Raw genomic sequence first — 24,046 nt, 5'->3', positions numbered from 1 at the left:
CCAGTTCGAAACCCGTGCAGACCCCGAGGCTGCGCTCAACGGAGATCCCTCCGGATCGTGGCGTCAGCTGCGCTCGACGGAGATCCCTCCGGATCGCGGCGTTCAGGACCCGACAGCGTCCCATCTGGGTCGCCAGATGTGATGATGACCCTCACCAATCCTGGCCAAGAATTGAGAGGAGTCAACTGAGGATTCTCGAATATACGGTTTATTGAAGTTGCACAGTACACTTGCAAGCGGAGGTGGCACAGGGACCAACCACAGCAGTCAGAACCTGTACCACACTAAAGGTTACACTCCAAAAGTTTCATATATAAAACCTATTCCTAGGCGGAGAAAAGCAAGCAAAGAAAGAAACAAAGATGCAAGTGGGCTTTTTCCCCCTCCCTGCGGCCCTCGGGGAGAATTAGCAGTAAACAGCTCCTTTCTCACGCTTCAGCCAGCGAGAAAGCGCCGGCACATATTCATAAACAGGAGCAAATCCTTTGTAGCTCTCCAAGACTTGTTGACACTCCACTGGAAATCATAACAGCCTGCAGACGCTGCTCTGTGGCAAGGCCAGGCTGGCTTGTTGATATTACATTTTAACACATCGTACAGCAAATTGTAAAACGAGGGCAAAAGCTTGGAAACACAATTTGAAGCAACCAGGCCAATGGTTTGAATCCAGACACCTGGTTAATGCAATTGATGAATGTTTAAATAAGTCAAATGTACAAATATGGGCCAATGGGGCCATCACCTAATATGTCATAACATTAGTGAGGTTTCCCCTTGATCTGATGAGCCGTTCTGGAGATGTTTGAAGGTTTACGGTAAATTGAAGATGGCCGCCAAACCATATGACCGATCAATAAGAAATTAACAAACTTGAGAAAGGACATCATGAGGAACTTGATAAAGGACATCATGACCTATGACGTCATAATATATTTTTGCTATGGTGAATTGTTGTGTAGATGAGGCTCAAGAAATTTCAGATTTTTCCGATGCAGCGTTGTACCTAACGAATTTTGACCGGCACACCTCTTGACTGATGACCTCACGAAAAATCACCCCTGTTCCCATTGAGGAGCTTATTCAAACGTATGAAGCGAAAGCATTTTTACCCGAGAAAGTTTCAGAGATACAGAGGTCCAAAGTTTTTCGTTTTTTTCAAGATGGCGCCCGTACCACGTGACCTATGACGTCAGAATTACCACTTAAGTTTGCTATCAAAAAAGATACATACTATGGTGAAACTTTCGTGTCGATCGGACTTACCGTTCCTGAGAAAATGATTTTTAAAGCGAAAGAACCCGCAAAATTGCCGGCGGAAAAATATAAATAATAAAAAATAAAAAATAAGGAAATAAACAGAAGAAAAACAATAGGGATCCCTGTCAGAATGACAGGGTACCCTAATAAACAAGAAAAACAATGTGACCTAGTCTATTTGATTGGGTACCCAAATAAAATTAGTTCCATATCTAGTACATTAAAGTAAATCAAGTTCCATATCATGTACATCTTACACATAGGAATAATACAATGAAACTGAAGCATAATAAATTAGAATGAAATACAATGCATACAATGCATAATAAAAAGCATACAATGAAACCGATCAGAGAACCCACAAGTCCCCGGTGGGCCCCCAGTTACTGGTGGGCCCGAGGCCAATGGCCTATGTTGCCTATTGGAAAATCCAGCCCTGGGGATGGGTGATCACATGGGCTGAATGGATGGAATTGCCTTTTCCTTGCTTCCTTACATTCCTTGTACTTCCTTGATTATAACCTACAAAGACAAAACAATTGATGTTTGTCAAAACAAGACAGAAAAACTTGTAATGCTAAATGGACACCAATGTGTTTTTGAAATTTACATTTTTTTTTCAGTCAAATTAAAAAAGTGAAGTCTTTTCTGAAAGCAGTTGAAAAGTCCTCTGCTCATGGAAGAGTTACGTGAAGGAGGTAGAAGGTCACAGATTGAGAATGGAAGAATGGGACAATAGGCAGAAACAATAATGGGATCAATGAACATTAGTTGGAGATATAGAAGGAAATCGAGGAACCTTCAAAGGAGGATCTGTTTAGAAAGGTTAAAAATGTTAATTTAGGATGTCATCATGAAATCAATGATTGCAGCAATCGATGTACAAATCCCATGAAACTTCATCCTTCTTTATGCGGATTGACTTGCCCTCTACTTACACTTCCAAGAAAATGTTCATTCAAATTTATTTAGACATCTTCTGCATGTCGGTCGAGTTCTTCATCAATCTTGTTCACATCACGTTTGCTGGAACGACGATTGATGTCAAACCAGGAACAAACCTGAACAGGGTAAAAGGGGTTATGGATGAGTTAAGAATAACAGATCAGAGTTCATTTTATTCTCAAACTCTCGAAGTCAAAGGACATTGTACAACAGTGATTTTCAATAGGAGGGAGAATATTTAATATAATTTGGAGCATAAATTTATCTCCACAAAGGTGTAAAACTTTCCCTCCAGCTTAAAACAGGCCAAAGTACAAACACTTTTGACTGTACTAGTGCATGTCCGTATGTGCGTGGCTGAACGTGCAAAAAATATATATTAAAAAAACTTTCAAAAAGCGTGCCAGAAACAACAACCACAGGCCGTTCCGTCGCTCTTGCGTGCCTGTACGTGCGGGGCCGTACATGCAAAAAATAAATTAATAAACTTTCAAACCGTGTACCAGAAACAACAACCACACAGGCCGTTCCTTCGCTCTCGCATGCCCGTACGCATGTGGCCGTACGTGCAAAATAAACAAAAACAAAAACTTTCAAACCGTGTGCCAGAAACAACTACACAGGCCGTTCCTTCGCTCTTGCGTGCCTGTACGTGAGTCGCCATACGTGCAAAAAAAAAATAAATCTTTCAAACCACGTACCAGAAACAACAACCACACAAGCCATTCCTTCGCTCTCGCGTGGCCGTACGTGCGTGGTCGTACGTGCAAAAAAACCCCAAAAACTTTCAAATAACCACACAGGCCGTTCCTTCGCTCTCGTAAACGACGACTGGATTGGGGCATTGTGTTTATCGATAAATGCGCACAAGAAATCGAGAAATTATTAGAATACAGTAAGTCATCACTATCCGGAAGTCCGTACATTGTAACCCGTAATGGGGGAACGCGCTAAGCAACGTGTGGCGCCCTTTCCCCATCGGCCACGCCTAAGCCGCAATGTGTCCTGTCATTGGTTTGGTAAATAAATGGCCATAACTTGGGAACCACTTGTCCGATTAATATCAAACCTTGAAAAGGCACATACTCAGGTCCTCAGCAATATACTTGGCAAGTTTCAATTAGATCGGACAAGTGGTTGGCGAGAAACAGCGGTCACACACACACACACACACACACACACACACACACACACACACACACACACACACACACACACACACACACACACACACACACACACACACACACACACATTGCTGGAATTATAGATCGACTAGTGCATGGCCGTAAGTGCGTGGCCGTACGTGCAAAAATAAAAATAAATAAAAACTTTCAAACCTCGTGCCAGAAACAACAACCACACAGACCGTTCCTTCGCTCTCGCCTGCCCGTACGTGCAAAAAATAAATAAATAAATATATAAATAAACTTGCAAACAACCACACAGGCCGTTCCTTCGCTCTCGTAAATGACGACTGGATTGGGGCATTGTGTTTATCTATAAATGCGCATAAGAAATCGAGAAATTATTAGAATACAGTGTCATCACTATCCGGAAGTCCATACGTTGTAACCCGTAATGGGGAACGCGCTCTGTCCCCATCGGCCAGGCCTACGCAGCAACGTGTCCTGTCATTGGTTTGGTAAATAAATGGCCATAACTTGGGAACCACTTGTCCGATTATTATCAAACCTTGAAAAGGCACATATTCAGGTCCCCACCAATTTCAATTAGATTGGACCGGTGGTTGTTGAGAAACAGCGGTCACACACACACAGACACACACACACACACACACACACACACACACACACACACACACACACACACACACACACACACACACACACACACACACACACACACACACACACACACACACCTGGAATTATATACAGATGAGCAAACTCACTGCTTGACTACTAGTCAGTTTGGACACCTGAAGACAAATTATGTAAATTGTACAGCCATTATCATAATATAATGGGTGTAAGCCTGGAACTTCTAACACACTTTTCTCTGAACATATTCTGTTCATACTTCCTGAAATCTTCACATTATGTGTTCCATGTATTTAAGCAGATGATAGCGGATTCAAAAAATCGAATATAGAAAGAATTTTCAAAGAGGGAATCGATGACGTCACAATCAGCAGCGTTCGGCAGCAACCCGACGGCCAGCTCCCAGACGACGTGCTTTACTTCACTAAGTCCATGAACTCACGATGTTTGTTCAACTCAGCATTTACGACTAATATCCTGCATTGTTGTTAATCTGTTGACGGAGGTAATATAGAAATAATGAATATGTCAAATCGTTCGTGTTACTCATCCGGCACTGTGTGTCAAGGCCAACAATCTAAAGCGACCGGTCTCAAACGCTACCATGGGCACCCAGACACGCTACCAATATGAACTTAGCTGTTGAGTGCGGCGCAAAACATCCAAAGAAACTATCGGAACCGAGTATTGTGATCCGTCCTGTCCCCCATACCCGTCGTAAACGGGTATCTGCTAGTTATTGTTGTGGGCCGGGGTTCGGAGGCGATAAACGACCACCAGGGGGAGCAGTAGAGTCGCCTCCCACCGAACACCCGGAATTTAGGTCGTGACTCTCGGACAACTCCGAAAGGTGACGGGCCACTTCGAGGACCGGGGTCGCCAATATTTCGACGGCGTGAAGTAGGGTCCACTTGTCCTATTCCAATTTACCTAAGTACTCAAGCCGTCCAACTAACGGGGAAACCACACCCTCGGACGACTTTGTCCGAATCGAGTCGCTATTACCGACTCGGATCCAGCATAACCGAGCGGAAGTTACCAAAGCCGCGCCGGACCAAATGAACAATTTACGGCACGAACGGCTTTACTATTTCTCAATACGCACCTTGCTAGGCCAATGAAGAGAAGCACGAACAACGAACTGGAACATTTAACAGGGGTTTATTTTACAAAGAATAATCGGGGAGGGGAGACACAGAGCAGAGTTATCATGAATAAAGAAAACAAAATTTACAAGGAAAGGAAAACACAAACGATTCTACTGACAGACGGGGCCCACGGACGCACACACACACAAAAGAAAATGGACCTCAATGGGTCTTCAGTCGGTAGAGCCGGGCTGGGGTACCTGTCCCGCCTCGTGCGGTCACACCGACCAGAACCACCACGGTGGGACTCGAACCCACGACCTTGGCGTTGTCAGCACCAAGACTGTAGACTGCTCGACAACGACCACAGACTGCGCCACAATCGCCACCAGGACTGCAAACCGCTCTCGAACCATGACCGCCGACCGCTAATCGAGACCAAGACCGCAGACCGCGATCGCCACGATCCTCTCTCCCGAACACTGGTCCAGACAACCACTCTACCCCTCTTAGATGGGAGGGGTCTCTTCTTCTTGCCCCTCGCCTCCTGATTGGACGAGGGGTTGTCGGACGACTCGTGGTCACCTCCCGATTGGCTGGGGCATGCGTGTCATGCTCGCCCTTCGCTCATTCGCTGGAGGAAACGTCCATGCCCTGCCTTGCGGTGGAGCCTCGATCTGAGGCGATGGAGGCTCCGCCCACGCCTTCAGCCAAAAAACACGTGGGCAATGGCGACTGGTCGAGTGCAGGACAGTGGCGTTGTTGTTGTTGTTGTTGATGAGGATGTAATAAACCAAATAACTCGTAGCACACACATGCAATTCCCATTAGACAGAAGGAGGGATTCTAACTAATAACACATACTTATCGAAATAACTGAACAACGGGGACTCTGAATGCTGAGTGCGCATGGTTTCCAGATCCGTAACAATATTAATACGCCAAGCCATATTTTGTGGACGTATCTCCTCCGAAACTCCTGGACGGATTGTTGCCACTTTCGGCATGCGGGTGCTCTGTGGTCTAATCTACAGGATAGGCTATGTGAGATCATGCCAGACGGACAGGTTTGGGAATTTTTGACGATTTTCGAATTTTTATCTTTGTTTGCATGGTGACGTGTGACATCACCGCTGACAGGCATAATGACGTCATGACATCATCGGTCATTAGCTGACATCATTACGTCTGTCATCGACAGACCGTAAACGCTGAGAGGCGTAATGCCACTCCCGGAAAACAGCGTCTGCAATGTAAAACTCTCATCTGCACATGCCGACTACCTCAGAAGGTGCATTTTACACAAAAAATGTCACAAGAAACATTGTATTTAAAGAAATTCTATAAATCACATTGTGAGCACTGGATATATTGATGTCTTAACGAACCCTCACTTGAGAAACTTCGCATGGAGTGCAGGTTAGGCTAGTCAACATGATTACTTTCACTTCATCACATCAATCCTGCCCTCACCCTCCATTACTTTGTGTATGGATGCCACAAATGACAATGCAACATTTGGACAAGTCAGCGCTTGATTGAACAAGGAGTGAGTTGTAAAATCATGCATGGCAGCAGAGGAAGTTGTCAAGAAAACATCCTCCTCCAACAGTTAAAAACCTGGATGGTTGTTCACTACCCAAACTGCCCTGAGATTAATAGAATACGACAATACATTGGGTCAAGAAATATAATCACATTATGCAAGCAGATGGGACAGCTGGTTTCATGTTAATCCAAGGGCCAGCACATCGATGCCTCGCCGTACATATGAAATACCACAATGGCAGTTCATGCATGCGTCTAGATTCCAACTCATGGTAGACTTGTTCAACAGTGAGTGTACCAACCTCAAGGCTATTCTACAAGTCCATGCTCAGAGAATACTAATGTTGTAATTTTAAGAAGACCGAGACATCCTCAATATCAAGTTAGAGACGTCCCAAATATCAAGTTATAGACTTCCTAAATATCAAGTTACAGACTTCCTAAATATCAAGTTGGAGACGTCCTAAATATCAAGTTGGAGACGTCCTAAATATCAAGTTGGAGACGTCCTAAATATCAAGTTGGAGACGTCCTAAATATCAAGTTGGAGACGTCCTAAATATCAAGTTGGAGACGTCCTAAATATCAAGTTGGAGACGTCCTAAATATCAAGTTGGAGACGTCCTAAATATCAAGTTGGAGACGTCCTAAATTTCAGGTTGGAGACGTCCTAAATTTCAGGTTGGAGACGTCCTAAATTTCAAGTTGGAGACGTCCTAAATTTCAAGTTGGAGACGTCCTAAATTTCAAGTTGGAGACGTCCTAAATTTCAAGTTGGAGACGTCCTAAATATTAAGTTACAGACGTCCGAAATATCAAGTTATAGACATCCTAAATATCAAGTTAGAGCCATCCTACATATCAAGTTGGAGACATCCTAAACATCAAGTTATAGAAATCCTAAATATCAAGCAGATCATTTGGAGTCTTGGTCTTCTGAGTGATCTGTTTCCAAAGAGCTAAAGCCATGTCCTCCCCACTCTCTTTTATGAAAACTTAAATGTTTTTTAAAAAGCAATTTTAAAATCTTCAATCTTCTCACATTGTCAGTTCCAAAAATCTCTCACAGTCTGCTTTCCATTCTGCACTTTTCTCTATCCCTCGACTCAAACTCGTGCCTCATCTACTATCGTGTTCATATCGGGCTGTCTTTCTTCGTGCCTTTAATCATCGCCATCCCAATTCCCCTCTCCGCTTCCCCTCTTTCCCACTCCTTGTCAACAGCACCTCTTCCACAAACTCTTCACTGGACCTCAAACATTCGAGGTTTTCACTACAATTTGACAGATCTCTCAATCCAAGCTGTAACTGATAAATCTGACATTATCTGCCGAACAGAATCCTTCCTCCCATAAGATGTCCTTAATTTCTCGGTATCTATGCCTGGTGTTGGTTTAATGGTTAGGGTGGCAGGCTTTGGATCCTCGGGTCCTGAGTTCAAATCCTGCTCAGTTGTTGAATTAATACCAGGTGGGGTTTACGCAGCCTGTCATCCTTCCGAGGTCGGCAAAATTGGTGCCAGCATGGTGGTATACTGTCGGAGTGGCAACCCATTCAGGATTGTGCTCAATAGCCAAGAAGACTGCTTAAGCAGCACCAATGCTCTGTACAGAGTATGGTCCCAATCTCCTCCCCCTCGTCCTCGGTATCTATCTCTTCCTGGGTATCCTCTTTTCAGGTTCAACAGTGATGAAGGCCGTTCTGGTGATGGAGTTGCAGTTTCTATCAAGAAATCAATTTCCCACTGTGGCACCACAGCTGCTCACAATCGCTGACACTGCTCATGAGGAGGCCGAAAGTATCAATTTTGCGTTTGCTCCCAAAAATGGTCTACCTGACCCCTCACTCCCGACATCTACACAACACTCCCCTCTCGTATGTCTTTCCCATTGAAGGTGGATAAGCTTCCGGCAAAACTCGACTAATATAATGTAACATACCCAGAAGGCATCAGTGTATGTATCCCAAAAACCTGCTCTGCTGCTCTTGCTCATCCTTTCTGCTCTGTTCACTCAATCATTCTTTCTGGGAAAGTTTCCCTCTGCCTGGAAGTTAGCCAACATCAGTGCAATAACGGAACTTTTTAATGACACCCTTATTAGCTTGCTTCCAATTATCAGCAAAGTCATTGTAGTTGGAATCAAATCCTTCCTTTTCTCCAACTGCCTGATCTCAGATCATCAGTTTGGTTTCTGACCCTGTGATTATACCCTGAACATGCTGCTTCTGCACTCCCAGCATTGGATGAAAACTTTCAAACTCAGACATGAGACAATGCTTTCTCTGGACATATCTCGAGCATTTGATACAGTCTGCCACCCTGCCTTGATCTCCAAACTCTCTGCTTCTGGCATCCAAGGATATATCCTCTCATGGATCACTGACGTCTTGCACTCACACAGTCAGAGTGTATCTCTCAACAGGATCCTCTCATATCCTTCCCTGTCAAGGCTGGAGTGCCCCAAAGCAGTATCTGGGGACCCGTCCTCTTCCTCATCTTTATGATCTTTTATTCCCTGGAAAATCCTGCTGATGATCCTCGGCAATATAATTTCTCATCCAACAGACAGGCATGCAGAAGCCTCTTCCCTCTCTACAGACCTTCATAGAATCAGGAGCTGGTTCAACAATTGGAATGTCATTCAACCGATGCAATTCCCTCACACTCACCCTGTCTCTGAAAGGACCATCCAACAAACCCTCCCATCCACTTCCAAAAACAAACCACTTGAAGAGGTTAAGTCACCCAAACTTTTTGGACTCACCATCAGTCATGATCTTTCTTCAGCAGACCATATGACCAATATTGCCTCTAAAGTCAGCTGCTGACTGGACATCCTCCATCGTGTCATCCTTCCTTGGCCAATCTGAACTTTTGTCAACCTACAAGACCTTCACTCGCAACCTGATGGCATACTGCTCTCCCCTTTGGGCTGGCACCCCTGTCTCACAACTTTCTCTTCTTGATAACTTCATAACTAATAAGTGGACAAAGTTGAATGATATTTTTCCATTTTTATGAGGAAGTTACATGGGCTCATCCACAAAGTATTCACATCAAATCATATAATTTACCAATACAATGCATTTGCCATGAATTGAGAGAATTGAAAACTTCACAATGGAAAACCCCAAGTTTAAATTAAACTCCAGTAACAAAATGTATCACAGCCTTGTACTTTCTCTGAAACTATACAGTGAGTTGCTGCACATTCATAGTGAATTCAAAACCCGATACAAAGTTATCATCTGTCGCTGTACCAGGTTAATTGATTTTGTTTATCAGATTTCATTAACGCAGCCATTGAAGTGAAGATATGAAATAATATAACGAAGGGAAATTAATCCAGACCTACCTGTGGATAAATCCATCGTTTCACTGAAAAGAGAAGAAAAGAAGAAGGATTAAAAAGTTGTTTTTCACGTTTCTTGTACAGAAAGCATAATCAGCACACCAAAGGTTTCTTCAACCCATCATCTCCTCAAAGTGATCATTATATTCATGACATAATATCAGAAAGAGATGCATCACACAAACAAAGGCAACAGAAACTCGGAGTGGGATAATGGGGTCCACAGTTGGATATAACAAGCAGGTGAGGCCGAGGTCACATTTGCTCTACGGCGAGGATAAGGCGGCCGTACGCCCTCTGAATTGACAGAAACGTGCAGCGGCCGCAGAGAAACTGAGGTGGCCTCAGAGAGGCCCTACGCCGTTTGGCTATATTTTACAGGCCGTGGGGTCGCTGTGGAATGAAATCGCGGAGTTATAACTTTTTGTCATTTCTACGCTCGCCGCAGCAATTAGACAAGCCAAGTTATGACGTAGACGTGTTCCACGTCGACCGTACATAGGGCATACGGTGGGCTTGCGTTTTCCGTGCGGCTGCCGTAAGCTCTTCTCAATGAAAAATGAATTTTCCCAACCCGCAAAAAATTACAGCACCCCCACGTTTTCGGTCTCCACAATTTGTAAATACCCCGTGCAGCTCCCCGAAAAATAAAAACATGTGTGACTGCTACTGGGCACTGTCAAACACTGGGTGATTGTCGAGCGACTCAGGTCGACCAGGTGGGGGAGACACGTGAACAAACATGAACGCTACGTTTTGTTCGATTTTTTAAAAAATGTATTAGGTTTTTAGGGCCAAACTTTCTCGAAAAAATTGTTCGGATTTCAATTTGTTCAAACAGCTTGGCCGTTCGGATTCTGGGGGACCACGGTATATTATAGCTATACTATATTCAGATATATATATATATATATATATATATATATATATATATATATATATATATATATATATATATATATATATATTTCTATACTGGTATATTTTTATTTCAGTAACAAAAAGGACTGGTATACATACCCACTCGTTACCGTCCGTCTGGCCGCACGTTCGCATTAGGCCCCCCTGCGGTCGCCTTGCGGGCACCTTGAGGTCTCCTTGCGTCTGCCTTGAAAATTATATTGCCGCCGCAGGGACGCCCTATGGTCACCGTGCGACATCAAATCAAAGACCGTACGGCACCCCCACGTTTTCAGTCTCCACGATTTCTAAATACGCCGTGCGGCTCCCCGAAAAATGAAAACATATGTGACTGCTACATTGTGTGACCGTGGAAATACTGCGGCCGCTGTAGAATTGCTAGTGGCCACAGATTTCGGAGACCCCACGGCCGCCGTGGCAAATGTGACCGAGGCCTGAATCAACAGACAGGAAAAGGAGGGAGGATTATATTATATATTTACCTTCCAATATATCTTTATACTTTTGTCATTTCTGGAATCTGATCAATGATTGTAAATTCATAGATTCGAGGACTTGAAAAGCAATATAGATATTTTAGACTTTATCTTTTTGGTTTTGTTATCTCCTCGGTTACCTACGTTATGTTATGTTACCTATGCACTCAAAGCAAAAATCATGGTTAAGCAATTTGTTCATGTCCATTCATCTGTCTACAAACATCAGTTTATGATCGAGGAACAACTTATTTCAATTTAATGTTATATTTTGAATACGGATTGGACCTCGAATGGGAAACCAAACTTGACGTTTAACAGTACTTTGCCTCTGAATTTGTCCCGACCACACATGTGCAGAGAGGAGTGAGATATTTTAAACTGTCTGTGTGTACGTCAGTCAAACAAAATTGGAAATCATTCCAGACAGGAAACTCACTGTTTTTAAGGCCGTCATAATGGACACATACAACAGGCACGAATAACTATAATGCAATGTGCTAGATAGGGTGATGTCATAGACACTGAGTCAAAACTGCGGTAATTTGGTAATCAAGTGATTAATTTATAAAACTTTCACAATCTTTATTTTATTTCAATTGCCTGACATACTTGAACACTGCAGAATACAAATCACCTTCTTTTTACTTTGAACCCCTTCTGTTTAGCAGTCGTTTGATATGAAAAATAAGGTGGGGGAAAGAATGCTTTAATAGTGTGAAACTTCCAGAATTTTTTTTAAATGATTTTTAAAATCGATCTTGTCTAAATTGAAGGATAGACTTCAACACTATATGGGGCAACATATTTTATGAACTCTCTAATTCTTCCTGTGTTTTACTCTCATTTTCACCTTTTGTTTGTAATGTTTTCAGAAGTTCAATCAGTCACAATATTTATGCTCAACATTATTTATACTCACACTGAGAACATCCCCGTTCCCATGAATAATAACATTATACTTGAGACTTACCAAAAAATAAAATGAATAAGATGATAAGGAGTGTCACAATCAGCAGGACCCAAACCCACCATGGAGGGGACTTGATGGATGGAGGAACAGTTTCACCTATTGAAGGATGTTGAACAGCAGTTTCATTAGTTAAACCAGGGATGATGATTTCAAAACAGGAGGTAGATCAAAGGAAGGTAGGAAGAACATCAAGTTGATTCATTTCCTTTTACTTGTAAATTCTTCAAAAAAAACACCAACACATTGAGGGTCATTTCAATGTTTTCCATTTTGTTTGCCTTTTAACTTCACACTCACTTTTCAACTTTCAACTTCACACTCCCTCAAATTTCAACATTTAACATCTCCAGCGAAACACGAACACAGTTTCCTTACTTCCTGCAGTGCTCTCCATCACACACTCATTCCCTTTCATGTGGAAACCTTCACGGCAAACACATTGTTTGTTATTTTCCCTGTCACACACTCCCTCTTCAACCTCAGTCTCTGTGGAAAAGAGTAGAAAACATGGGAGTGAGTGAAGAGAAAGATAATGAACAAAACATTAAAAAATTGACATATGTCTGATCATCATGACGACATTGCTCAGAGATGTTTTTTTGAACACCCCTCACATGTATCAAGTGTGTTTTTCATGTAGGACTTATTCACCAGATACTAAATTCAGATGACTATCAATTACAATCTGACTCGCTGGACAACAAGAAACTTTCACTCTTCACTGCATTCCGAATCATTACAGTCCACCAGCAACCCCCTTCTCATGAAACAACCTTGATCCAGAATCATTGCTCATATTCAATCATTCATTCCTCTTTTTTCCCCCCAACTGTGGAACCAACTTCCACATTCTCTTCAATCTCATTCTTCCATCCAGGTCTTCAAGACAGACCCACCACCATCTCAGATAATGCCCATCCAAAACCAAGATTTTTCTGCACCCATTAAACCACCTTCCACCACAAATCTTGCTTCTGTATCCTTATCCACCTCCTACATTCTCACCAACATTCTCCTCCACCACACCTGCACATCCCTTGTTGTCTGTCCCTGTCTTTTTCCCTGGGTCTTGCTGCAGGTATTTGATTTCCACCAAATCATTTCCACTGTTCCTTTTACTTTTTTTTTCTTCTCCTTTTCTTACGTTTCAGGGCTGACCAAGCTCAAATCTATACCAATAACTGTCCAACTCAAATGTATACCATGTTTTTTTTGGCCTGCTCAATTATGCCTTGACGTGGAACAGGCCACAACAATTCTTTTTTTCCACTTTGTGATACCACAGTTCATCATAGCGACGAATCGCTGGGTACATTGCAATGTTTATAAATGCTCGGAGATGTCAGCATTCGTGGCGTTATTTCATTTTCGCACACGTGGTAACCTCGAGAATCTCGTAAACTAAGCTGAATTACAAAATTGAAGCTCCAGAATCAAACTAAGCAGCAGCTCCAACTCCTAAAAAAAGTGCTAGTTTGTCCAATTCTGATATATTTGATATTTTGTGTGTCTCCGGGAAGTGTCTGTTTAATATGACAGTTCGGTGATTGCCAATTACGTGCCAAGTAAGCTGTTTCTTATCAACTGTTTTGTTGGAGTGCTTAAGCCACATGGCGAGCACTCTCAAATTCACACTCTCACTGAATACTGTATATCGATCGACTTGAACAAAGTTCAGGGGCCACTCTTGTGCATTGGCCACGTGTTGTTCTGCACTGCAAAAGATGGTGGTTAGCTCACTGAAAATGTGAAATTTTATTTTCCACGACGTTTCCCCTTTTTGTGTATTCTTCCATTATACGCCCCATCACTTTGGCATCAATAAATACAAATAAAAATCAAATTTTTCGTTTTTTAAAGTTTCTTCAATGTTTCGTGGATTGCTTGGTGAAGACGCTTGGCACACGTTCTTCAAGCTTCAATCAATGGTGATACCACATTTTGATAGCAGAGGTAAGAAGACAAAATACATTCTATGATCACAATTAGTAAAAAAAAATTCAGTTGTTATGAAGTAATGAATCGCCAGATCACGGCAGGAAAGCCGAGAGGTATGCATGCTTACTCTAAGTTGTCTCGCCTGGATGAGAATCCCGACCCAGCTATAAACTGTCACAGGCGTTTCACAGGCAGGGCGAAAGGTAACACTATTTTCAATTTACAAGAACGTGAAGCATTTCTCTCTTTGCGTGATTTACGGATTACTTTATCGAGTCAAGGGTCCATAATTAAGGTTTGTAACAAGTAAAGTCTGTATTAACGATTTTCCACAAAAAGCAAATCGTATTCTTCGTGTTTTCGTGTTTGCATGTTTCGAGCAATCAGCCTGCTTGATTGAGTCCTGGACATGTTTAGATCAAGGTATATCTTTACACATTGTCATTGTTGCATTCACTGTACTCTTATTTGTATTTCTATTTGCAGTGGTGGCATGACAAACTCATGGCAATGCGTCAAGTAGATGAACAAGGCCTATAATTCACACCTACAATCATTGTTGCGATTCGATAAGAGGTGATTCAATTACTATTTAATTATTGGTCCAACATTGGTGACAACAAAATCCGAAACTCCATCACCAACGCTTGTACCGCTATTTTCAAGATATCATGGATTTGTAAAATTGTATCATTTGAAGTTTTATGATTCTTGTATTTTTCCTGATGATGTATTTGTACAATGATGTATTTCTTCTTGATTAATGAACAAGTTATCCTTTCTGGGTCTCTTGAAAACACGACCAAGAAGCATATTACCCACTATTTACTTTGTAAGATCCAATGTGTTGGAATTGTTGCAAACCTCAGGTCACAAACTGGAATTGCACTCGGGAGAGAGAATAACTCCACCAGGCTGAACAGTTTACAATTTGTGTCCCACTGATAGGCCAGATCTGCACCTGGACCTGAACGAAAATCTAACCAGCTTGTTCTGGTCAACTACCCAACTAACTCATCCACAAAGTTTTGTCATAATCCGTCCACAAATTTTTGAAATATAATGCTATACTGTATATCGTTTATGGCCTGATCTTTCAATGGTGAAGAATGACATAAAAAAACAATTCTCATGACCATACCTTCACCAAAATCGAATAAATTCTTCCTTGTCACACACTCAACCTGTCCACCAAGTTTCGTCCGAATCCATCCTGAACTTGATGGGATATCATGCTATTTATTGGTGCAGTTGTGGAAAAAGACCCCCAAGCAGTCAGAGACCATTAGAGAAACCTAGAGTCAGTTCTGTCATTAGTTTATGTGGCAGATAAAACCTTTGCACTTTGTCCAGGAGATTTGGAAGGGGAAATGCATTGTGAGATTAGCATGTTTCATCCCTGGTGTGATTTTCCCCCCATCGTCTTTCAATTCATAAATCCATCAATATATCTTTCAATGGATCAATCTTTCCTTCAATCTAACAATCCATCAGTTCAATCCATCAATCCACCCATCCCCATCCCTCACCCCCTTCCCAGGAAACAGTCATCTCCCATGCATCCTTCACCCCTTTGCTCTCAAACCCCATACCCCCCATCAGAAGCTTCCCTCCCCTCGTTTAACCTCAATCCATCCATTCATCCCTCCATCTCCAATCCCTCATCCTTTCGCTTCTCAATCTCCATTTCCCGTGCTCCCCTCAAAAACCCTCCATCTTCGTCCAACATCCAACTTCATAGTGTGGAGCATCATCATTGCTTATATTTATATAAATTCCTTTCCTTTTCTCACCTGTATTTTCCCCATTTAAAACACAAACAGATATTTACTACCGTAAAAAGACAGAATCACAATTGAAATGGAGAGTTCCACCTCTGAAGATTCTTCCAAAAGGGTGTCCCACGAGTCAATAGTGGGAGACTGTCTGGAGGTCAATGGACGTCTCTGTGAGCCAGAAACAAATGAACTGAGCCGAAGTGAGGAAAGGAGGACCCTCGGGACGTTCTGGCCACGCCTCGCGTCTGGCTCCATAAAAGCCGACAATATGAATGCCAGAGCTGAGCCACTGGGGAAGCCTGCTTTGAACAAGCCATCGCTGAGCGAGAACCTCTGCTGTTTGCTTGCCTGAAGTCTGTACGAGCCTCTGCCATTTACTTGTCTATGCTATGAGGGCTGTAGGTATCCCTGTTTGCCGAACCACAGGCGGCGTGCCGATCAATCTCGGCAAACAGAACACGTGGTCCCCCGATTTGGTAGCTCCAGCATTACATGATATCCGACACTACACTGACATTCCCACTGCATTTCCCCTTCCCTCCCTGCAATTTGGACCAATGTAAATCAGCTTGTTTGCGTCGGATAAGCGAGGGGCTGCAACCAAGCTCCGCAATTCCTCTATCTTCTTCTCCTCTGCTTTTTCCCATGTGATTGATGATGCCATGTCCTGTGTTTAGGTAAATAATTAAGACCGTTTAAGGGGAAAATAAGTAATGCCAAACCACCGGAAAGGTAATGCATTTGTAAAAGAGCGAGAGCCCTGCCCAGTTTGGTGATCTCAATCGGCATCTGTAGTTGCTCAACAACCCATCGGGAAGCGCACTTCTCCGCAACGTGGCAGCGTGCAGGTTCAGAGGTCAGGGAGAGGCTGAGAAGTCCCCCTCGTGGTGAACCCCAAACTCTGGTTCTGTAACTATTTTTTGGCCCCATCACTCAATGGTGAAGAATTACTTAAATATTAGTGTCCAGATCTTCACCAAACTCGATTCTATTCATCCCCGTCACACATCCAACCTCGCCACCAAATTTTGTCTGAAACAGTCTATAACTATTCGAGATATCCTGCTCACAGACAGATGGACAAACAAACAAACAAACAAATCTACACCTTCGATGGCAAAGGCAATTATCCATTCCTTGTTAAAAGGTCAACCAGCTCTTTACTTTGTTTGATCATGATTAAACTGAATTTGAAAACCTTACTCCACAACTTTACACAACACAACCAGCAATGGAGTTGTGGATGAAAATTAAAATGCTGATCAGAAATGTACATTTCAGACTTGGAAGAATGTAATCGCTAATCTCAACACAAGATTAGCATTCTGTGTGGGTGGCAAAAGAGATCGAAACAAATACGGAATAAAACACCTTAAATGGCGATTGATCCACCAGCCAATGGAGAGAAGAGAAGCTGATGTTTTGAGCCTTACTTACTTCATCGGACGGTAAGGCCTGAACCTTCAGCTTCTCTTCTCTCTATGGCGGATCAATCACCATTTATGGTATTTTTAATTTCCCTTAATTTAATACTTGGTTGCGTTGGTGCTTATACATCGAGTAATTAAATGTAAATATAAACAGTAGAATAGTTTACCTGGGTCACAAACAGTACATTGCTTGCACATTGTAATGTTGCTTTGCTCGTCCATGTATTTCCCCCTTTCACAAGGGAAGCACAAAGAATTACTTCCAGGATGGTGACAGGGTTTAGACATGTACCTTCCTGTGAAGTATATAACGAGTTGGATTTATTGAAAAAATTCCAGGAACATGGAACACCAATGGAATTGATATTACAACACCAATGGAATTGATGTCAAAACACCAATAAAATTGATACTGGAACTCACCTCTGGGACAAAATTCACAGCAAACCCCATCCGCATCATTAAAGAATTGATTTTCTGGACATGGAGGTGAACTTTCTGTTCCAAAATGTGAAACCTGGAAAACCAAAAACACAACGATTATAACGTCGATTCGTTTATCACGTCAAAATAAATTCCTGATTCAGTCAAGTACTCTTGGGGAGTATTTGATCAATGCAAACAACTGGGATCAATCTCAGTGGTATTGTTCGCTGGAGCTATATATTTATACATATATATTTTTTTGAAATGTTTTTTTTTATCAACCGCGGTCACAACGGGAACCCAACGTGTTCACGGGTCGTCTAGTTTTTCTTTAAAACTCAATCGTGGAAATCTAATTCAAATGAAAGATCAATCACCACATTGGAGTCATTAAAAATATCATTCTATGGAATTTTTACTTCCTCCCTGTTCAAGTTCCAGGTTGTTCTATCGTCCAATCAATGCTCTTGTTGAAGAAAACAGATTCAAGTTTAAAACATTGTTTGTTTCAAACCCTGGGCAAGTCAGACCAAAGACTATTTTTTTTAAATGGTACAGGCTGCTTCCTTGCATGAAGCTCAGCATTTAACAGGAGAGATAATGGACAGAACAATGCTGGGATGGCCCTGGCAAACTACCCAGTATCACCCTTGTTAAGAAACTTTAAACAGAGTAAGGTATATCAGGTTTTCTTTTTTATGGACAAGTTTTACATTGTTGTGATATTCAATTGTTCCTCATATAGTTAGTAGTTTTGGAAATGAAGAGAATAAAAGGCAAACACGATGGGAATTCCAATCTTTTATCAAATAAGAATGAACAACACCCGAGTACATTCACAAGTTGATAGTTTCATTCACAAGAAAACTGTCCAGGTGAAAAAGCATTCTCGAAGATTTTAATTTAAACTAGAAGAGCACTCGGTAGAGTGCATACCTCCACCCCATAATACCTGATCCACGAGAACATATCTGGCCCAAGACATTTTTGAAACATCATGCTATAATATAGCAGTACCTAAGAACCATACCGGATCATCCCACAATTTTTGCAAAATTGAGTTATACATGTCAGTAGGTAAACAAAACTTAGCCCTTTCTGAGCCAAAATGGGCCAACCCCATCTCATAAATTATGTTAATTTTATAAGCAGAAAACCTCTCTGGCTCTGGTGACGTGCATCTGACTTGCCAGAGCCAAAGTGGGCCATCCCACATTTTTCCCATGATTCCATGTAAACATGGCTGCCAGGTATCTATCAGATGCTGAGTTGGAGGCTATGATTGGCGACAATGACGAAGTAGATGATGACAAGGACCCAGATTTTCACCCAAATGAATCAGAAGATGATGGCACTTCATCAGAAAACAGTAAGTTTTACATTTATTGATTACTTTTTGAGAAACAGTGGCGACGTTTGGTGTTGTGGGTTCCGCCACTCTGGCACTTGGCAAATGATGTAACTGGCCAATAGTCTAAGAGGAATAAGGTGTTAAAACTATCTACGGAGGAACAAAAATAGGCCATTTACCATGTAAATACTGTGTCTTTATTTTTAGTTACATACCATGAGCTTACAGTTTTAGGATAAAGAACTTAAAATACATTTTGAAAGAGCCTCATGATTTCTATGAACTTGTGTGGGTTGGCCCATTATAGCACCTCAAGGCCATATCCAGCAATGGTCATTTTCCAAGTCTGTACAACTCTCTAAGGTTATGTTTTTTTACATTTCAGGAAATGGAAGTGGGCCTGCAGATGTTAATCCGAATAACAATGTAGAAAATGGTCTTGCTGATGGAGCTGCAGAAGCTACGGGTGTAGAAAATGGTGATCCGAATAATCCAGGTGTAGGGACAAAACGTGACAGAAGCCGTGTTCGTAACACAAGTAAATGGAAGAAGAATATCCGTAAATGACGGAGAAACGCTGGAGAAGACGACACGTCATTATCCAATAAACATGTTCCAAGAAAGAAACTGGAACACATGGATTGTGGATGTGAAAAACGTTGTGTTCAGAAAATTTCTGAAGTCAGGCGCCAACAGCTGCACAAGTCCTTCTGGAACATGGGTGATTGGAGTGCACAGAATGCATTTCTGGTTGGACTGGAAAAACAAACTGCAGTGAAATGACACAACAAACAAGACAGAAGGGACCGTAATCCTGGGCAAATGGTTGGTCCAACATTGCCAAGGCCAAAGGAAATGACACGAACCTGTTCTGATTAAAGTGGAATGGACGTGGAAGTTTGCAAAGTTTTTTTCCTGCACACATTCTCCATTTCTAATGGGCATCTTGGTAGGGCACTGGCAAATGCAGTTGAGGCAGGTAGTCCGGTACCTGATAAACGTGGTCAGCATGAACCTGGGAATAAAACTGAGGCTGAACGAATCGATCATTTGAAAACGTTTATTGGTGAGATACCCCAGTATGAATCTCACTACACTCGTGCACGTCATGTCAACAGGAAATACCTAGCTCCAGGGTTGACCAAAACCAAGGTCTATGATCTTTACAAGGGAAGGTACACCTTAGATTCTGTTGAACCAGTCTCATATTGGAAATTCAGGAATACCTTCGACACTGATTTTTGCACATTTCAGTTTTCATCAGCCTCTAAAGGATACATGCAAAACATGTGACATCCTTGCTGCACAAATAAAGGAAGTTAAAGAACCTGGGGATGTTGTAAAACTGGGCGAGGAGGAGCATGAAAAGGAATTGCATTTACGACGGACAGAGGCTGCACAAACTAGATACAAGACGGACTGTGAGAAGATAAAAACTGAAGATGTGACTGTGTTCTGTTATGATCTGCAGAAAACCTTAGCAACCCCTGTTTTGACAACTGGTGTAGTGTACTATAAACGTCAGATCCACAATTTAGGCATTCACGATGCAGAGCAGCAGAATGGATTCATGTACATGTGGGACAAAAGTCAAAGGTCCCGAGGTCCGAACGAGATTGCTTCTTGTCTTAATTAGCATTTGATTTCACACAAATCCAAGAAGTGCATAATTGCATATGCAGATACATGTGGTGGCCAGAATAGAAACATAAAAAAATTCATTGTTCTGGTTACATGTTGTTCAAAATCCTCTGATGTGATGTAGAAATTGTTCACCAAAATTTTTTTGTCAGTGGGCATAGTTAGATGGATTCGGACAAAGATTTTGGTATTATAGAAAAAGCTAAACAGAATTTTCCCCATATCCATGTCCCAAATGACAGTATTTACTTCAATTTGGATGAGATAGATGTTAAAGATCATTAAAAAAAATGTTCTGGAAGTATATCACTATTAAAGCAGTCTGAAACACCACCTTATTTAACATATTGAACTCCTGCGAAACAGAAGGGTTTCAAAGTGCAAAGAAGGTGATTTGTATTCTAAAGTGTTCATGTATGTAATTCAATTGAAGGTGAATGTTGTAAAGAAAGCAAAACAGAAGAAACCCTTTGGATTTACAAAGCCACAACAATCAGATTTGAAGAGTGCTGAACAACTTGAGAAAGTAGTTGTCAATAGAAAAGTTAATACTGAGGGTCTCAAAGTGGAGTGGCTGAAGATCCACTGGTTGTGTTTTAAGCGTGAAGCACCAACTAAAATTTTCTTCAAGTATAGTTACAATGAGGATGTTCCTTTCAGGTGTATAGATTTAAGTTGTATTGGTGGTCCACAGAATCAGAAATATTAATCTAGGTTCATTGGTTCTGCCAGATTTGTACCCACAAGGCAGAGAAATAGCTGTTCTAAAGTTGAGGGACCTCCAGACCTTGCTGCAGTTTGTACCCCCAATTCACCATGCATTCTATAACCAATTCATAGTCAATGACAATGCAGATGATGGTGGGTTAATTGAAGAGCAAGACATAGAATGAGATGAATACTGAGAAGGAACCCTCCCAAACCATGAATCAAGTTCGATCTGCTTAGGTTATGTCATTTTGTAAAAACAACATAACCTCTACGATGAACCTTTATATTAGGTTCTTCCCAGAAATGTGTGTTGTAAAAGCTGTACTGGTTTGCTGAATAAAAACACTTTGATTTTCAGTGCAAACACCTCTATTATTCATTTTTAGGATTGAATCCCTAATGCGAAAATGAGCCATCCCACACAATCGGGCTATAACCAGAGCACCATAATGGGCCATCCCAAAAGGGTCAAATTCAACACCCCCTTTTCCCTGGGTGGGACCTGTACAACTTGCTTTTTTGTGTGTGGATATAATTTTGTGTGTCTTGTGTTTATTTATCCTTTGGTATTTTTCATTTCCATTTGCTCATGGTGACACAAGAGGCTGACAAGTTTGAGTCATTTTTTCTCAAAAGTATACCAAGATGGGATGGCCCAGTATGGTTCTTAGGTACGTATGTATCATTTTTGAGTCCTATCTTTCAATGGTGAAGAATTACTTCAAAAAATTCTCGCATCCGGATCCGGATCCGGATCTTCACCAAAATGGAATCAATTAGTCAGTCACACATCCAACATGGTCACTGAGTTTCATCCGAATCCATCGACAACTTTTTGAGATATCGTGCTATATATCGTATTTGGCCCGATCTTTCAATGGTGAAGAATCACTTAAATTCTGCTAGTCGGATCCGGATCCGGATCTTCACCAAAATCTAATCAATTGTCATCACACAATGAACCTGTGCACAAAATATCATCCAGATCCATCCACGACTTTTGATATATTTTGTACACAAACAAACAGACAGAAAGCGATGAAAACATAACCTCCTTCACCTTCGGTGGTGGATGTAATTAACATTCATCTAAATATTTCAACCTCAAATATGAGCTCCTTTAAAAGGAACTTCAATGCAGGAGGATGCTATTAGGCCCGTCAACCCTGTGCAAAGGTTGCCAACCTATGACTGTCCATGCTCTATCCTTTAAAAATTCTGAGCGCAGAGCAAAGACATCCCAGACTCAGAGTGGACGCTCTCACCATTACAGCACAGTATCTATAAAATAAGTAATCTGTCTTTGGGATCACAACAGCAGTGTCAGCAAATAATTACTTAAAAATGAATGAGATCATATAAATATGAAGATCTAAAAAAAAAAATCAGTGAAATTATATAAATATGAAGATGTACAAAAAGAAATCAATGAAATCCTTTTAATATAAAGATCTAAAAATCAATGAAATCATATCAATTTGAAGATCCAAGAAAAATCAATGAAATCATATTAATATGAAGATCTAAAAAAAAAAATCAGTGAAATTATATAAATATGAAGATCTACAAAAAAAAATCAATGAAATCCTGTTAATATGAAGATCTAAAAATGAATGAAATCATACAAGTAGGGTGAATATACTGATTCTGGCTCACTTTTCCCCATGTAAGTGAATGGGGGATTTTCAGCGATTCATTTTTTCCCCCTAAAAAGTAAACCCCCTTTTTATCCCAAGGTATATTTATTTGTCTCCCCTTCTAACCTTGGGACACTTTTTTTTCAAATAACCAATTCAATAAGATAAAGATTTGTTCAAGTAGTGAAGTAGTAATGTGATTTGTTAAAGGTGATTCTAAAGAAATATCTGAAACATGTTAGCCTAGGGACACTCTTTTTCAAATAACCAATGCATATTGTTTAGCTCACTCAGTGAACCCATAAAGATTTGTTCATTCTCAAATTCCTTCAATAGTTTAATTTTCTTTGCACAATAATCCCCATCTAAAATATTTAAAAAAACAAAACATTTGAATCTTTATATTTTAAGATACCCCTTTTGTGCCATTACGAAATGATAAACTTCTCTTAATGCTCTTGTTTGACCACCTCCTGAGCCACACGTTATTTTTTGTTAAGCCACGCCCACTTTTCCTAAGCCCCACCCACTTTTAAATGAACTTTATAAGCCCCACCCACTTTTGTGAGGTATTTTCATAAGCCACGCCCACTTTTTCTCAGCCCCACCTACTCTTACATCATTTCCAGTTCATCTCTGACTCACAAAGAAATCACTAGAAAATTCTAGAATGTTATGGTTTTGAAAAATTCCCCAAAGAAGGCTTGCCTGGATTTCCAAAGGAAGCTACACCCACCAGTATTTCCCTATAAAAGCCTCAAGCCCAGGCTCCATTTTAAACATTTTTTT

General features: G+C 41.3%; 1 protein-coding gene across 3 annotated transcripts in view; it reads right to left on the bottom strand.

Moving 5' to 3' along the window:
- Positions 1–1,537: 1,537 nt before the first annotated feature.
- The window catches only part of LOC147017312 (tumor necrosis factor receptor superfamily member 6-like), a 62,556-nt gene continuing 40,047 nt past the window's right edge, over positions 1,538–24,046 (bottom strand). For 2 of the 3 annotated variants that reach the window (XM_085846831.1, XM_085846832.1), the window contains 7 exons: positions 17,915–18,008; positions 17,659–17,787; positions 12,721–12,831; positions 12,346–12,441; positions 9,979–10,001; positions 2,196–2,318; positions 1,538–1,779 (listed from right to left, as the gene is read on the bottom strand). In XM_085846831.1, the coding sequence (XP_085702957.1) occupies positions 2,226–2,318; positions 9,979–10,001; positions 12,346–12,441; positions 12,721–12,831; positions 17,659–17,787; positions 17,915–18,008 (546 nt within the window). In that variant the 3' untranslated portion in view covers positions 1,538–1,779; positions 2,196–2,225. The remainder of the gene's footprint in view (positions 1,780–2,195; positions 2,319–9,978; positions 10,002–12,345; positions 12,442–12,720; positions 12,832–17,658; positions 17,788–17,914; positions 18,009–24,046) is intronic. The other variant, XM_085846833.1, reaches the window with a different exon arrangement.

The sequence above is a fragment of the Eptatretus burgeri genome, chromosome 11, assembly GCF_056783735.1.
Source record: "Eptatretus burgeri isolate ZD-2024b chromosome 11, Ebu_testis_v1, whole genome shotgun sequence".
NCBI classification, from domain to species: Eukaryota; Metazoa; Chordata; class Myxini; order Myxiniformes; family Myxinidae; genus Eptatretus; species Eptatretus burgeri.
This window is presented reverse-complemented; position numbering and strand designations above follow the sequence as displayed.